General features: G+C 37.6%; 1 protein-coding gene across 10 annotated transcripts in view; it reads left to right on the plus strand.

Annotated features, from left to right (window-relative positions):
* KDM4C (lysine demethylase 4C) overlaps positions 1 to 16,751 on the plus strand; it is a 282,638-nt gene that overhangs the window by 22,205 nt on the left and 243,682 nt on the right. For all 10 annotated transcript variants that reach the window (XM_062017621.1, XM_062017619.1, XM_062017624.1 and 7 more), the window contains one exon: positions 8,367 to 8,560. In XM_062017621.1, the coding sequence (XP_061873605.1) occupies positions 8,367 to 8,560 (194 nt within the window). The remainder of the gene's footprint in view (positions 1 to 8,366; positions 8,561 to 16,751) is intronic.

Genomic DNA, 16,751 nt, shown 5'->3' on the forward strand with positions numbered 1-16,751 from the left:
GGAGGATATATAAAATTCCTACATGGACTGGTCTAGCAAATGGGGGAGGAGGGAAGTCTTGGTTTCAAAAGAAGTTCCAAAGATGACTGATTTGATGTTTATAGTGGGTCATAAGACACAACTGACTTAGTGACAAAGCTGACTTGAGTGCTGACAATGGTGTTCAGTAAAGTCAAGGTTTGGAAGAAACATGTATAAATATTGTCTTACCTCTCCCTTGCCACTATTCATCAGCTCCTGTGTTGAAAATACTACTTCACTTTCTTTTTCCTTTTCTTGCTTTTATTCCTACTGATAAGGCAATACTTCATGTCTATCTTCTGCCATGCTAAAGCTGTGGGGAGCATATTCGATTACTAATACAAGAGTGATGGATTTAGTGGAGTTTGTTGTCTAGCAGTTGTTTGTTTTGCTAAATCATACATATGTCCCCAGTGAAATGTGAAGTCCAGCAGCGGATGTACTCAGGTTTCCTGCTGCACCCCTTGACAGAGCAGATAACTTGATTTTAAATCAGGGCCTTCATGTTCTATGTAGAGTCTGGATTTGACCGTGAAATGAATAGAAGCTTAACCTAAGGTTGCAGAGATAAGCAATGCAAGCATCTCTGGAGAGCATCAGTGACAACTTTCTGACCAAAATTGTCTGGTGGACCTTGTACTCACAAACTAGAAAAGACTTTTTTTTCAAATGTGAAGGTCAAAGGCAGCCTTGGCTGTAGTGACTGTGAGATGGTGGGATTCAGTGTTGTAAGAGGAAGTATCAAGACAGAAAACAGTACCACAACATTGGCTTTCACGAGAGCGGGCTTTGGTCTCTTCAGTAATCTGCTTGGAAGAGTCCTGTAGGATAAGGCTCTGGTGGGAAGAATAGTCCAAGAAAGCTGATTGGTATTCACCTTTTTTAAGGTCAAGAGTGGTCCATCCTAATGAGCAGGAAGTCAGGCAAAAGTGCCAGGGATCTGCATGGATGAACAAGGAGCTCCTGACAAAACTTGAGCCTAAACAAGAAATACAATGGAGTTGGGAGCAGGGACATGTAACCTGTGAGGAATTTAGGACACTGTCCAAGAATGCAGAAATACAATTTGGAATGTCAAAGCCTATCTGGAACTGAATGTAAGATCATAGATCACAGAGTGGTAGGAGTTAGAATGGATATGTAAAGATCATCTAGTCCAGCCCCCCTGCTAAAACAGGTCCACCTAGATCAGATCCCACAGGAATGCATCCAGGAGGGTTTTGAAAACCTCCGGAGAAGGAGATCCCACAACCTCCCTGGGCAGCCTGTACCAGGGCTCCTTCACCCTCACAGGAAAGAAGTTTTGCCTTAAGTGGAAGTTTAAGTGGAAATTTTTGTGTTCCAGCTTTTGTCCATTATCCCTAATTATTTCACTGGACCTGGAGAAAAAAGTGTCACCCCATCTTCTTGACATACACCGTTCAAGTACTTTTCAGTATTAATAAGTTTGCCTCTCCGTCTCCTCCAGGCTGAACAGTCCCAGATTGCACAGCTTTTCAAAAGAAAGATGCACCACTCGCCTGCTGAGACTGACATCAGGTGAGATGTCCCCTGACATCTCCCCTGAAAGATGCCAAAGGCAACAAGAAGGATTACTATAAGTGTACACTAGTGATCAATACTGAGTCCAGTCTTGTTTAACTTTGAGGCTGGGATGCATGAAGCAGAGTTTGCAGATGACACAAAACTGGGAGAATCAGCTGATAGGCCAGTGGATCATGCTACCATTCAGAAAAACCTTGGGAGACTAGAGAAATGGGCTGACAGGAACTTCGTAAAGTTCAGCAAAGGGGAAGGACAAAGTGCTGTGCCTGGGGAGGAAAAAAACAGGTAATATTTACAAGTATTTAAATGGTGGATGTCAGGAGTTTGGGATATCACTTTTTCTTTTGTATCTAGTGCTGGGACAAGGGGTAATGGAAAGAAACTAAAACACAGTTCCATTTAAACTTAAGGAAAAATAATTTCACTGTAAGGGTAAGGGAACCTTGGCACAGGCTGCCCAGGGAGGATGTAGAGTCTCATTTTCTGGAGGTTTTTCAAAACCCACCTGGAGGTGTTCCTGTGTGTCCTGATCTAGGCTGACCTGCTTCTACAGGGGAGTTGGACTAGATGGTCTCTAAAGGTTGCTTCCAACCCCTACCATTCTGTGATTCTATGATATAGGAAACATATCGGGGGCCTAAAGCTGGAAATCAACTTTGCAGAAAAATCCAGTGGGGGCCTTGGGGGACACCAAGTTGAACATGAGCCAGTAGCATGCGTATACAGCAAAGATGGCTAGCAGTGTCCTCAGCTGCATTAGGAAGAGTGCTGCCAGCAGGTTGAGGGAGGTGATCATCTCGTTTTCACCAGCACTGGTGAGGCTACACCTAGAATGTTTTGTCCAATCTGAGCTCCTCATATCTTCCCAGAGATACGGAGTTGCTGTGGAGAGCCCAGCAAAGGGATAGTAAGATGCTGAAGGGACTGGGCTGTCTGTTCTGTGAGGAAAGACTGAGAGAGCTGCGATGATTCAGCCCTGGAGGTGAGGAGGTTCAGGGAGGACATAATCAATGTGCATAAATACTTAAAGGGAGGGGCAAAGACAGTGACGGTGGCAGCACTTCTCGGATTTAAGATGGGGGAAAGGTTGCCGTGCAACAGCAGCCTGAGGAAAGGAGTGAGAATATGAGAGAGAAATAGTTCTGCTGACATACAGGTCAGTGAAGAAGGAGGGGAGGAAATGCTCCAGCTGCTGGAGCAGAGATTTTTCTGCAGCCTATGGTGAAGGCTATTGTGTGGCAGGCTGTGCCTCCACAACTATAGAGGCCACAGTGGAGGAGAGATCCAGCTGCAGCCTGTCGAGGACCCCACACCCAATGGAGGCTATGATCCTGTGGAGAACTCATGCAGGGCCTGTGATCCTGTGGGGTAACCGTGTTGGAGCAGTTTGAAGAACTGCAGCCCATGGGAAGAGGCCATGTAGCAGTTTGTAGAGGACTCTTACCTGTGGAAGGAACCCTATACTAGAGCAGGGGAAAAGTGTGAGGAGTCCTCCCCCTTAGGAGGAAAGCACATCAGGGACGTGTGGTGGTCTGACTGCAACCCCAATTCTCCTTCACCCTGTGCTGCTGGGAAGGAGATGGGGAATGTGGGAGTAAAGTTAAGCTTGATTCGTGGGCTTTTCGTTACTTTCTCTCTCTTGTCCAGATGAGGAGGGGAGTGACAAAGCAGCTTTGGTGGGCATTGGACATCCACCTAGGATCAACTTGTGGATGTTACTGGGCAACTTAATGAAGACACATAGACTTCCTTTTTTTTTTTTTTTTAATTTAGAAACTTCTGCATGTTTTAGCACATGGTTATGTGACATACTTAGTGGATGAGGAGAGGGTTGTGGATGTTGTCTGCCTAGACTTTTGTAAAGCCTGGACACCATTTCCCACATTACTCTCCTGGAGAAATTAACTGCTTGTGTCTTGGATGGGGAGTACTGTTCCTTGAGTAAAAAACTTGTCTGGATGACTGAGCCCAGAGAGTGGTGATGAATGGAGTTGGCAACTGGTCACCAGTAGTGTTCTTCAGGGCTAAGTGCTGGACCAGTTCTGCTAAACATATTTTATGAGTTATCTGGGTGAGGAGGTCAAGTGCACCCTCAGTCAGTTTTCTGATGGCAGCATGCTGAGTGGGAGTGTGGATCTAGTGGAGGGCAGGAAGGCTCTTCAGAGGGACCTGGACAGGCTGGATTGATGAGCTGAGGGCAATTGTATGAGGTTTAACAAAGCCAAAAGCCAGGTCTTGCAACATCAACCCCATGTAATGCTGCAGGCTTGGGGATGAGTGGCTGGAAAGCTGCCCAGAGGAAAAGGACTCGGGTATTGGTCAATAGCCATCTGAATATGAGCCAGCAATGTGCTCAGGTGGCCAAGAAGGCCAATAGCATCTTGACTTGTACCAGTAATAGTGTGTCAAGCAGGGCCAAGGAAGTGATTGCCCCCCTGTCTGTACTCAGCCCTGGTGAGATTGCATCTCCAGAAGTAGAACATTTTGTTGCTGGAGCATGTCCAAGGAAGGGCAATGAAACTGGTGAAGGGTCTAGAGAGCAAGTGTAGTGAGGAGTGGCTGAGGGAACTGGAATTGTTTATCCTGGAGGAGGATGAGAGGAGACAAGTTCACCCTCTACAACTACCTGAAAGGAGATTGTAGTGAGATGAGTTTTGGTCTCTTTTTTGAGGTAAAAAGAAACAGGACAAGAGGAAATGACCTGAAATAACACCAGGAAGGTTTCAATTAGATAATTGGAAAAATTTCTTCACTGAAAGGGTTGTCAAACATTGGAATGGGCTGCCCAGGAAAGTGCTGGAGTCACCATTCCTGAATGATAGGTAAAAGATATGTAGATGAAGTATGTGGGGACATGGGTTAGTGGTGGATGTTGCAGTGCTGGGTTAATGGTTGTGCTTTATGATGTTGAAAGTCTTTTCCATCTGAAATGATTGTATGTGAGATGTCCTTTCTCTATGACCTCCTCGTAATTGAAGTCGATGTGAGCATTCCTTCACTTAGATATTTGGTTCTAGTGTGCATTTCCAAGAGAATCTACTTGCTTCTGTGCTTTTATCTCCCCCGCCCACGTTTCAAAAGCTTGTTGCAAAGTAATAGTTATGTCCTGGCAGATATAGAGAAGAAAAATCAGATTAAATGAGGTAGATTATATTTCCTAATCTGTGTGTTTGTAGTGCAGTTTTTTTTTTTTTAAATGCACTTTGACAAACCACTAAAAGCTTGGCAGTTTTTTGTCTTGGTGTTCATTGCTGTGAGTGTGTGGGAGTGTGGAGAGAAGAGTGGGTAACCAAGCAGTTTTTCCCCCTTCTCTTTTCACTGTCTTTTAAATACTTTTTTTACTCTTTTTTAGCTGTTACAGTCAATCATGGAGGTTTTTCAATCCCAGTGTGGAATTTTTTTTTTCCAGCTTAATGTTGAAATGAATCCATGAGAGAATCACAAGAAAAACTAAACATTGAAAAAGGATTGTATGTATTAATGTATTCAAACAGAATTCAAATTAATAAAAATAGAATACATCACGCTATTGGCTTGTTTTAAGTAGAATGAAAAGGATAGTATCAAGTCACTATTCTAAATACTTCTAAAAAACCAAAATCAATAAAAATTAATTTCACTTGGACCTTATTTTATTCTTACTTGCAAAGAGGTCAGTGCTTACAACCTTGAGCTTTGCTTTTTACTAATGTACTGAAGGGTACATTTTTCTTTGTGTATTTTTAAAAATAAGGGGTCATCTCCTTCTAAACTCTGCAAGTGTTCAGATATTTGAGAGCTGCTTGTGCAATGTCAGCTTTTATCTCCACATTGTGTTTTAAAACTGATCCAAAAGCTGTTAAAAGAGTAAAAAAAAAAAAATTTCAGTAAATTTCTATCATGTACAAAATCAGTGAAGATGCCTTACTATGTATCTTTTCAGCTTTTTCCCTGTTGGATTGTTTGGTACAATTGACAATGATGACAAATATTTGTTAAAGAATTTGCCATCAATAATGTGGATAAATTTATTTACATATTTTCTTGAAATTACTGTAATATTTTTATATTCTCTGAGCAGAATAAATAGTTGTTATTTTTTTGTGACATTGAACAAACTACAATGTCTATGTGAGTTTCTGTATTTGTAAGAAACGAGCTGCCCCTCATGGCCAAGTGCTAAAGAGTACCAGAGTTGTAACAATGGATATTATGTATAACATAACCTGCTATATACTTCAGTTTTCAGAAGCATTGTTATGTATTCACATATTTAAACTGCTCTTTTACGACTCCTGTGATCTTTTGAATATGCATTGCAATTGTGAAGTTTAAAAGCATTTGTATAACTATTTTAAAAGTTATTCGATATTTTACTTAAAAAGTTATGTAAGCATTTTACTTCATGTTTTGAAATATTAAAAGAGATATATCTATGAGGAAAGGTAGCAGCTTTGTTACAACAATTACTAATTATTATTAAGGTAGGCCTAAATGCAAAAGCTGACTTTTTAAAGTTCAAGGAATGTAGGAAGAGTTGAAATGAGTCGGTGTGATTTTAGCATTTCAGCCAATGGCAGTGACCATTTCCTTTTGAGCTAAGACTATTTGTCCAGAATAGTCTTTAGGAAATGGAAATAGCACATGCATCTTGAGTGTACACATTATGAATTGTGTATTTTAAGCAAGCTTTTTCTCTTGAGATTATTTTCTGTGGGAGGATTTTCTGTTGTTTCAGGGACAAAACACTGGATTTACATGCTGACTAGTTGCGACTTTTCTGAACAGAAGGTGAAAAGATGAGGTGTTCAAAAAAAAAGATAATTAGTTTTCTTAGCTGTCACCTAATTCTTAGTAGGATGAGAGCAAGCTTTCAGGATGTTATGGTTGCTAAAAGCTTGCATGGATTAAAGAAGATGACTAGATGAAAAAATTGATAAAAATCCCATGGGGTGCTGTCTTGAGAAATCTTTGATCTGCAAACTGCTGCAGGCTGGAAGGGTATTCTAGGCAAGTAGTGCTTTGCTTACACTGTTTCTTGCCTGCTTTTGGTCACTGTCAGAAAGAGTATGTTGGTTATATGAGCAGTTCATTATATGATGTGTTTATTCTTTTCTTCTACACCTGCATGCCTCAATTCCTACATGATTGAGTCATTGTTTTTATATTATGGTATTATTTTTTTCTCCAAATTAACTTCACAGTCTGTGAACAAAGATAAATTTTACATTATTTAAAAAAAAACAAAATCAGGAAATTAATTTCAAGAATAATCAGTTAAATTTGTGTCATCAAACAAATTTTATCTTTGACAGCTTTACTGCCTTGCTAAGATTGTGGTTTTTAGATACGATAGGTATCAACTTTACCAACATCTATTATTTGAATTTATATTGATGTTTAAGTTTTCTTTCTTTAATAATGGTCATAATTAAAAAGTATTAAAGAAAAAGTCAAGTGCCTTTGTGTCACACAAATGCATCAAAATCAAAGCTTCCCTTTTAAAAAAAGATCAAAAATTTCTGTCACAAACTTATTCTGGAAAAGTCTTTTGCTCCTTTGTAAAAGTCTCAGATAACAGAGATAGTTTTTCTTACTAAGTGACATAGTGATGGCAGGCAGTCAGAAGTGCTTGTTCAATGAGAAATCTGAGTTTCATACAGAAGTTACCATATTGTATAATACAATTCTAGCTGTTGTATAGGTAGCATACCTGACATAGAATCTCAAAAATGAATAAAACCTGAGAGTGTTAAGTGTTTATTATGTCTTGCTTGAACCTGTATTCTTACATCACCACTTACCCAACTATTGGATGTCATTGTTTCTTAGCCTTAATCAGCTTCATCAGGACTACTACAGCCTGCCATCAGTTTGTTCCCCAAATTTGAGTAACGTTACCAGAACTGTGATGAGTGAGAGGGAAATGCAGAGCAGATCATGGTTAAGGGTGTTTTAGGGGCTGTGTTGCATTAAAGAAACTTGCCTGAATTGAGTTTGTAGTAGTTTCGATTGTGTTCCTTGTTTTTGACTGCTGGAGCAGCAGCTAGTGTCTTCCCTGGCGGTGCTAGTAATTGTTATTTATAATGAAATCTAATCTCTTTCTCTGTGATTTTGTAGCTTTGATATTGGTTATACTGACTCTTACATGCTGAACTTACCTGAACTTAGAATTGCACTTTGTGAGTGAATCTGAAATACACTAATTGCATGGCTTTTAGTATACAAATTTTATAGGCAAAACTGTAAGGAAACAGGTGATGTCCTGTGAAATAAATGGATTTCTTCTGTGATAAATTTTGTATGCTGTACATCATTGTGGTTAGAAATACCTTTGAAGTGATGTAATGGTTTTAGTTTTTACACTTTTCAGAAAAATGGTAAATTCACACATGGAAATTAAATCTTAAAATATTTTTTCATAGTATTTAGTATTAGTAATGAAAAAGCATAGACAAACTCAGTGAGACTTAGTGGCTTCCAGCCATCAGCTTATCAAAGATTTCTGTCTGCAGTTATTATTTCTGTTGTATATAGTGATTATGAATGTTGGATTTTATGCATTTAGTGTTAAGCAGATAGTGAACTTCCTTATGTTCTCTACTGTGAACATTTCAGACTTTGAACCCAATCTAAATCTTACTGAGGTCAAGAAAATTTTTCTTTGGGTAACTTCAGCTGTCATATAAAGTGTGTATAAATTTGTATTCACGTATAAGCTTTTGAAGGGCTAGAGCAAGTATGTGTATTTTCACTGAGACTTGTATAAAATTACTTTGTTTTATAAAGTTATTAATAAATTTATTATGTATGTTTTTCAGGGAATTGAGGAGTGGAATATTGCCCATCTTAATACAATATTGGATGTTGTGGGAGAAGACTGTGGAATTTCTATTGAGGGTGTAAATACACCATATCTGTATTTTGGCATGTGGAAAACAACGTTTGCATGGCACACTGAAGACATGGATCTCTACAGTATTAATTATCTTCATTTTGGGGAGCCCAAGTCATGGCAAGTTTAAGTTTTTATGAAAGCTTATTTCATTTGTCTATTTGTTTGATCTGACTAAACTGAAGACGTGGGGTACAATTGCTTTGCAGTGATAAGCTTTACTGAAAAGCCAAGATAGTGGTTTTGTTTTTTTTTTTTTTACCTGAAAATGCTAGGTAATATGCGAGATTTGTGATGAACATTGCAGTAATACATTCTCTTCTCTTAAGGAAAAAGACTAGTAAGTACATAAGACTTAATTGAGTTCAACAGAAAATTATTGTAGTGCTTGAATATGAGAAGTTTTATGAGTTTGGAACACCAAAACTTTTTGAGGAAACTTCTGTAAGGCCTCCCTGAAGTCAATTTGTTTGGTTCAGTTATTCTCTGGGACTGCCTAACATGTTTTGTATTAAACATGCATTTCATTATTTTTTTTGAATCAGAGTAATTTTCTCTACCGTTAGCTCAGTAAGCCTAGTAGAAGGTAAGATTCAGTCTTAAAGGTACTTTCTAAATATGAAGCTGCTGCTATCCTTTTTCCATCATCTTAGATTTTTAATTGCAGAGCATTAATAGAGAGACTGGTAGCTTCAGTGTTTTACATACATAGTGGTATACTCGTATCTTAAAGTATATGACAAAAATATTTTCCTTTTGATAGTAAAATCTTTTTTTTTTTCAAAATACCTGTGAAGAGAATATAAAATTATTAGAAAAATGCATAAAAGACATGATTAATATGGTTGTGCCACTTTATAATCATTTGAACTTAGATGGAAAATTTTGTAGCTGGTAATTCCGTAAAACATTATTGGTTATTTTTGCACCCATATAAAAGGCAAAGACCTATGCAACCATATATATTTTAACTATGTACATTTTGTTGTTTTATGTTTACCTGCTTTTTAATGTTGTGAAACTGCTGCATTTAGACAGAGGTTAAACTCCATCTATTTTAGTAATGCAAGTCTATGTTTTGAAGTGATTAATTATATATTTGAAACTGCTGCTTTGATAGAGTTAGACAGTCAAAGTCTTCTCGGCCATAAGAATGGTATCTTTATTAAGATGTAAAGATAGCTAATTTCAAAATTTTCTAAGATGGTATGAGAAATTTAACTAAAGCAATGATCACTTTGGAAGTTAAGTGCTATTTAAAGAATTCTTCACTACATATTGTAAAATTCCAAGTAGTAGAGATATTTACTTACACTGAAGTCCGTAGGCAAAATGAAAAAAAAAAAAATTCTATTCATGTTAATAAATTAAGAATTGATTCTTAAATATTTTGAAGGTGTTATGAGTTGATAATATGATAAATGATTTTCTAGTATACAGATAGTTGTTCTCATTTTAGATGGGTAAAGTCATTGAACACTGACCTCTTAATCTTTTAGAAGACATAGGGGTTGATGTGATTTCATTATCTGGACAACATTGGCCCATATTGTTCAGAAATGGATCACAAAAAAACAGTTGCATGAGAGGCAGTTAAAGATTTATTTGTTGTTACACATGCTTTTGCTGGGAAATCCAGCAGTAATTTGTGCTAATGCTGTTCATGTATCAGTAAAATGTATCCTGTGTTGATGTGATACTAGTGTAGTATTTTCTTAAATTGGAGGATGACTTGACTCTTAGCATGGTAGGCAGTGTGTTTTCTCTGAATTGTGAGAAGACAAACACTCCCACCTGAGAGCTGCAATGAGAAATTGTAGAGAGCAGCTAAATCTGACTGCTATGGCAGTCTTTATAGAATTTAAAACTTGCTCCAGTGTTTAGGCATAACTTAAATTTCGCTTCCTCTTACACTTTGTTCAATTTCACTTTCAAGAGGTAGACAAAGTGGTTCATAGTTTCGTATTATGTATACTGATTCCACCACTGACTGTTATATGAAACACAAAGGAAAAGTATGTCTGGTAACATTTTAAAAATCAGGACTATGTCTGTTTGTGTTTTATGTACCTATGTATTTGTGTAATACACATTTGCTTTGTCTATTATTTTTTGCTTGCAAAACAGTGCCAAAGAGAGGTAATCATTGGAAAGAGAAAACAAAATTAAGATAACTTAGAACCTGTGAAGCAGAACAATATGAGGGAAGATGAGTGGGATATGGTAATGAAAGATTTGCTTAAAGAGGAATGGAATCTATTAAAATTACTGTCTATCAAGCAGAATTTTTACTGTAACTCTTCTTTTCCTCTTTTTTTTTTTTTGAGGGGGAAGATAGTATTTCTTTTTACATCATGGTTACTTAGAAAAAAAGTCTTATTACCAAGAACGACCACTGGTATATTTGCTGATATACTTTATTAATTCAAATTTGTTCTTGGCAAGTTTCCTAATGGTATCTGTCAACTGCTTATTGGTGTTAAAAATTGCTTTACTTTACCATTTGTTATTAAATCTATTCTTCTATTTTAATTCTTATTTTGGGTATATAGGCTGTGGCTAAAGACAATTTGTGTTTTTAATGTAATATTTTGAGTAATTTTATCATGTTATTTAATTATTGAACTACTCTTGGAAATTAATGCCTAGCATAAACCAGATTTTTGTTAATAGTACAAATGTTAAATTATTAGTATGTGTTCATGGGTAAAATATACATAGTGCTTTAGTTTACATTATAAATATGTAAATTAAAAACCAAACAGAATAAGACACTTGTATTTTGGAAAAGAACTCTGTGTTTATTTAGTATATGAAAGCAGTGTTTACTTTTTGTGCTGTTCACCTGACTTGTGAAAAACAATGATGTTCATGGGAATTTTTGAAGTGTTAATGTAAATGTTCTTGGAGACTAGTAAAAGCGAATGTGTGAAAGTGTTTATTAAGCAGGCTCAAAGTAATTATTTCCGTGGCACTATGAATATTTAAAATTGAATAATTGGAAGAATTTAATAATAATTTATTTTAAAAAAATTAAGAAAAGATGTGTGTAGAATGTAGTTGGTATTTTACATTAGAGAGTGTGTTTTAAAATTTGTGCTCATCTTGTTCACCTTTTATACCTGATTGTGGAGCTCTGCGTAAAGAATGAGTTTTTGCTTTCTGTTTAAAGTGGTACAGTGTCAACTTGCAGTATACTACAAACATAATTGACATATCAATTTGTAGTGTTTTCTGTGACATACCATCTGATCTACACTTCCTAGCTCTTCTGAGGACTGCAAATGACAAGAAGTAATACCTTATATTAAGAAATCCTAGTGTTTAATTATTTCATAAATCCCAAAATGCCTTGCAGAGTTGTCCACTCATAGAATATAGATAAATATATACAGTATGGTTCCATCTTTGTGATAACATTAAGGAAAAGAGACTCAATTGTTAAAAGAGAGGTCACTTGGACAGCTAAAATTAGATCAGAGATTGAGAGTGGACCTAGAAGGTTTTTTTAGGTTGTAAGAGGAGTGAAGTGGGTCTTTGGTGAAATTTCAAGACCTCAGTAAACAGATGGTGGGAAATGTCATCTCCAGATTGCCTGAAATTTTTGCTGGGGACAAAACTCTTAATTGACTTAGCTAGACACTGTTTTTAAGGATTTGTTAATGTAGAATGCGTACCAGTACCTGTTCTTCCTCCTTTGTGAAACTGAAAAATGAGGAAAAATTGATAATCACATAGTAGGGATTGTGGAAGTCTTTAAAATATGATCTCTGAAGATGAAATAGTAATGGGGTTATGAGTATGGTGGAATCAATGTGGGAGTTGGTCTGGTATTAATATTAGACATAATTACAGACAAACAGGTGAAGAAGGGAAAGCACACTCAAACTTATGCTAACGTTGTATGATTTAAGAACAAATAACAACAATAAACAGGTTAAAAGAGACTCAGCTAGGTCCTGACAGAGTCTTCAAGGGTAGCATTAATAAGGCTTTCACCAGCTGATGAAGACTGGTTACAAGTTTTGCCAGGCAATGCATAATTCAGCATGAGTGCAAGAGTTTACCCGTGATGCTAATTGCTGAGTGATCTCTCTGTCCTTATCTTGACTCACAAACTGGTCGTTATATTTCTCTCTCTCCTGTCCAGTTTTGTGAGGGGGAGTGATATTACGACTTGGTGGACATCTGACTAAACCACCACATGCCTAAACTTGAGAAATTCTACAGTACTAAATAACCAATTACCCTGTTGCACAAAAGCAACAGAAGTGACACAACAGTCCAACCACTTATTTTTATTTGGAAGGTGCAATTTGTAAAATGAGGCATTGAAGAGAAGGTCCTATGATGTGACCAGAGTGGCAGAAAAGATTATAGTGACTACTTCAATGCTTTTAAAAACATGGGATTTTCCATGTTAGGCTTTACAATGATTTTATTGATATGTTACCTGTCAGTCAAGATCAGAGAGTAATAGTCTAGCCTCCTGCTAAAACAGGTTTGTCTGGACCAACTCACACAGGAAGGTTTCCAGGTGGGTTTGGAAAATTCCAGGAGAAGGAGACTCCTCAACTTTTCTCGGCAGCCTGTGCCAGGGCTGCCTGACAGGAAAGAAGTTTCTCCTCTTGCTCAAGTGTAACTTCTATGTTCCAGCCTGTGACTGTTACCTCTTGTCCTGTTACTGGACACCATGGAAAAAAAAGACTCACTCTGTTCTCCTGACACCCTGACTTTAGCTATTTATAAGCATTGATAAGGTCTCATCTCAGTTGTCTTTAGGCTGAACAGCCCCAAGTCTTGCAGCCTTTCCCTATAGGACGTGCTCTAGTCCCCTGATCATTTTGGTAGCCCTCTGCTGGAATCTCTCCAGAAATTCCTTCTCTCTCTTGAACTGGTGAGCCCAAAACAGGACACAGGACTCCAGATACAAGACTCTGCATTTGACCTTGTTGAACCTCATGAGGCTCCTCTCTGCCCAACTCTCAAATTTGTTGAGATTCCGCTCACTGGCAGCACAGCCTGTGGTGAATCAGCTAGTCCTCCCAGTTTGGTGTCATCAGCCAACTTGCTGAGGCTACTCTGTCCACTCATCCAGATTATTGATGAAGATACTGAATCAGACTCCTCCCAGAACCCGTCCCTGTGGAACTCCACTGGCCACAGGCCTCCAAATCTATTCTGTGCCATTGATCACCACACTCTAGATTGTGTCATTAAGCTCTTGATCCACTTCACTGTCCAGTCATCCAAGCCACACTGCTTGAGTTTTCTGATGAGGTTGTTATGGGAGACAGTGTCAAAAGCCTTGCTTAAGTCAAGATAGATGACATCCACTGCTGTCCCCTCATCTAGTCAGCCAGTTATGCACTCATGGAAGGCTATCAGGTTAGTCAAGCTGGATTTCCCCTTGGTGTTGACTCCCCCGATACCCATTATTTTCTTAATGTGTTTAGAGATGACATCCAGGATGAGCTGCTCATTTGTGGGGCTGACTGTCCTGTAGTTTCCTGGGTCCTTCTTCTTGACCTTTTTGAAGACTGGAGTGACATTGTCCTTTATCCAGTCCTCAAGTGCCTTACCCATGCTCCATGATTGTTCAAAAATGATGGAGAGCACCTTAGCAATGACATCAGCCACCTCCCTCAGCATCTCTGGGTGCATCCCGTCAAGATTCATGGATTTGTGGATGTTCAGCTTGCTTAGTAGATCCCTAACCCAACCCTCCTCAACCAAGGGAAGGTCCTTCTTTCTCCTTCCTCCAGACTTTCTCTCTGTCCTCCAGGGACTGGAATCCTGATGGCTGGCCTTAGCAGTAAAGACTAATGGAAAGAAGGCATTCAGTAGCTTGCCCTTCCCTGTATCAGCCTTTTCTGCATCTGTTCTTACCAGGGCACCCTCCTTGCGCAGTGGCAGGCTCATGTTCTTGCTTTTTCTGTGGATGTACTTTAAGAAGCAATTCTTGTTTTTCTTTACATCTGTTGCCAGATCTAATTCCAAGAGGAATTAAAGGCCTTCATGCTTTCTTATTTCATCTCTTTGTAGTCTGACAACATTTCTACACTCTTCACAAGAGTCAGGCCCGTATTCAACATTCCATAGAGTTCCTTTTGAGTTGTTCCAGTAGCTTCTTGTTCACCCACACAGGCCTCTTACCTCCTGTTCCTGATTGGGCTTGGAGAAAGTGATGCTTGAAGATTATCTAACTTTCTTGGGCACTCCTACTTATCTATAGAAGATAGACTTCTATTCTGCAAGCTGTTTGGCAATGAAATAGAATGAATTTAATTTTCTATATTTAAAAAAAAAGTCCACTCTAGAAACCAAAGCCACATACTTAATGTTCTTTCTTTAGAATATTGATAGATGTTGGGACTGGAGTAGTTTTAACTCCCTCATCACCAGCTGCAGATAATATGAATACATGGACTGTAGCAGTCTAATATATTTCAGTGTTTCTATATGGATGTTTTTTCCCTTGTATTGATGCTTAATGAATCATCTGTGGAGGCTTTCCTTTGAAGAAGCTTTATGCTTTTATAAATCTTTCTTTAAAGCCTAAATGTCTAGCGTCTCTGAAAATGTGACCTGTGGGATTTTTCCAACCACGTGGGATAATTTCCTGAGAACTACTGAACATTTCTGGGTTGCCAGTACTCTTTTTAATATGGTATTTCATTTTTCCATTCTTACAAGGATTATTTAGATGGGTTGGGAGAAGAAGATTCTTAAGTGAAATGTATGAAGTCTATAGACAAAGGTAAGAGGAGTGGTTTTTGCAGTCGTTAAGAGCAAATCATTAATAATTTGGGGAAAAAAAAAGCTTATTATTATTATGTACAGTTGCTAACATAAATTTTTCTGCAAAAATTGCATGTTCAGATAAATGGTCTGGAGTTCTAGTCTCTGGTATAGCGAGATTATAGAGGAGGTGGAGCCCAGCTCTTCCCAACGGAGACTCAGCCCTACTGAGACGTCATCTGTGGAAATTTTTAACGTTCAGCTGTGTGTTGCCATGTGCAAACTGATCTAACGTTGAAATTAGCCATATTTTGATCAGGAGGTTGGACTTAATGACAATAAGGTCCCTTCCAAACTAAACTTTTCTATTATTCTGTGATACTGAATTTTAGAGAAGATGGTGCCCAAAGTTATTTTGTTAATGTATGAAGTAATCTGAAAACCAGTTCTGAGTCAAATCTTTACTTTTCCGTAGATTCTAAACCTGTCAGTAGAGCTGCTGCAATTCATTTGCAACTATTAGTGCTCCCAATTCTTTCTAATCTCTACCTAGAGACTATCTAGAGTCTTTACAGTTTTTTCTTAATCTGTATTATAAGAAATCGAAAGCCTTTGAAAATACAGAATTAGAGAAAAGGAGGACCTTCCTTTCCCACATTCATGAAACAAATGCAGCAACAAAGGCAGCAACAGTCTAATAACTGACTTTCATCTGTCTCGTCAAAGGTCAAGAAGCAGCTCTGTTTTTTCTCTTTAACTGAAAGTTCTTGGATTGTTATTTGTACACAAAATTTTGCACTGCTGCAGTTGATAGCAGCCATTTAAGTATTGGAATAAAGTTACCAGTTTATTTTATCTAAGCTGTAAGTGTACAGTATATGTGAACATATATTTTCTGACTCTGCAGTGTGTATTATAGATGGAAGTTTTGAAGAACGAATGACTAGTCTCCTGAGCTACTTTGTCTGCTGATCTGTGGGTTTCGCCATTTTTAGGGATTGAAGGAGCACACTACTTTCTATTTCAGTTTTGCAGATTCAGTAGAGCTACAGTAGTAATTATTCTATTGTACAAACTTATTTGGCTGTTATGTCTGTATCCCATTTTATACAAATAACAATGTTATTCATGTGGCACAGGTTCATATAAGTATTGCCTAAGTCATAGATAGAAAGATCACAAGATCAGTATAAAATTTAAGAAATCTGACTGAAATTTGTACTCAGTATATATTGATTTTTCTGGTAAAGTTATAACTTTTTTTTTGGTGTTCCTTAATGCATTTTACTGTGCAAACTTGGTGATTTTACATTAATTTAAATTGTTTTTCATTTTTAAAAAATGAAAATTATTAATAACTTTAAAATTATTAATAACTTGAAATGCTTTGCAGATCCAAAAGAGTGCATATGTTTAAGCTTAACTTCATGACCTGCTTTACCTTATCTGTGTAGTGGATAAATTAAAGTGTATTCACTGTATTCTTCCTTTTTTTTTTTCTGCCTTTTTTTTTTTTTTCCATCCTGATCCTTAGAGGAGTGCAAGGCAGGTCAATCAGAATATGAATGAC

The sequence above is a fragment of the Colius striatus genome, chromosome Z (assembly GCF_028858725.1).
Source record: "Colius striatus isolate bColStr4 chromosome Z, bColStr4.1.hap1, whole genome shotgun sequence".
NCBI classification, from domain to species: domain Eukaryota; kingdom Metazoa; phylum Chordata; class Aves; order Coliiformes; family Coliidae; genus Colius; species Colius striatus.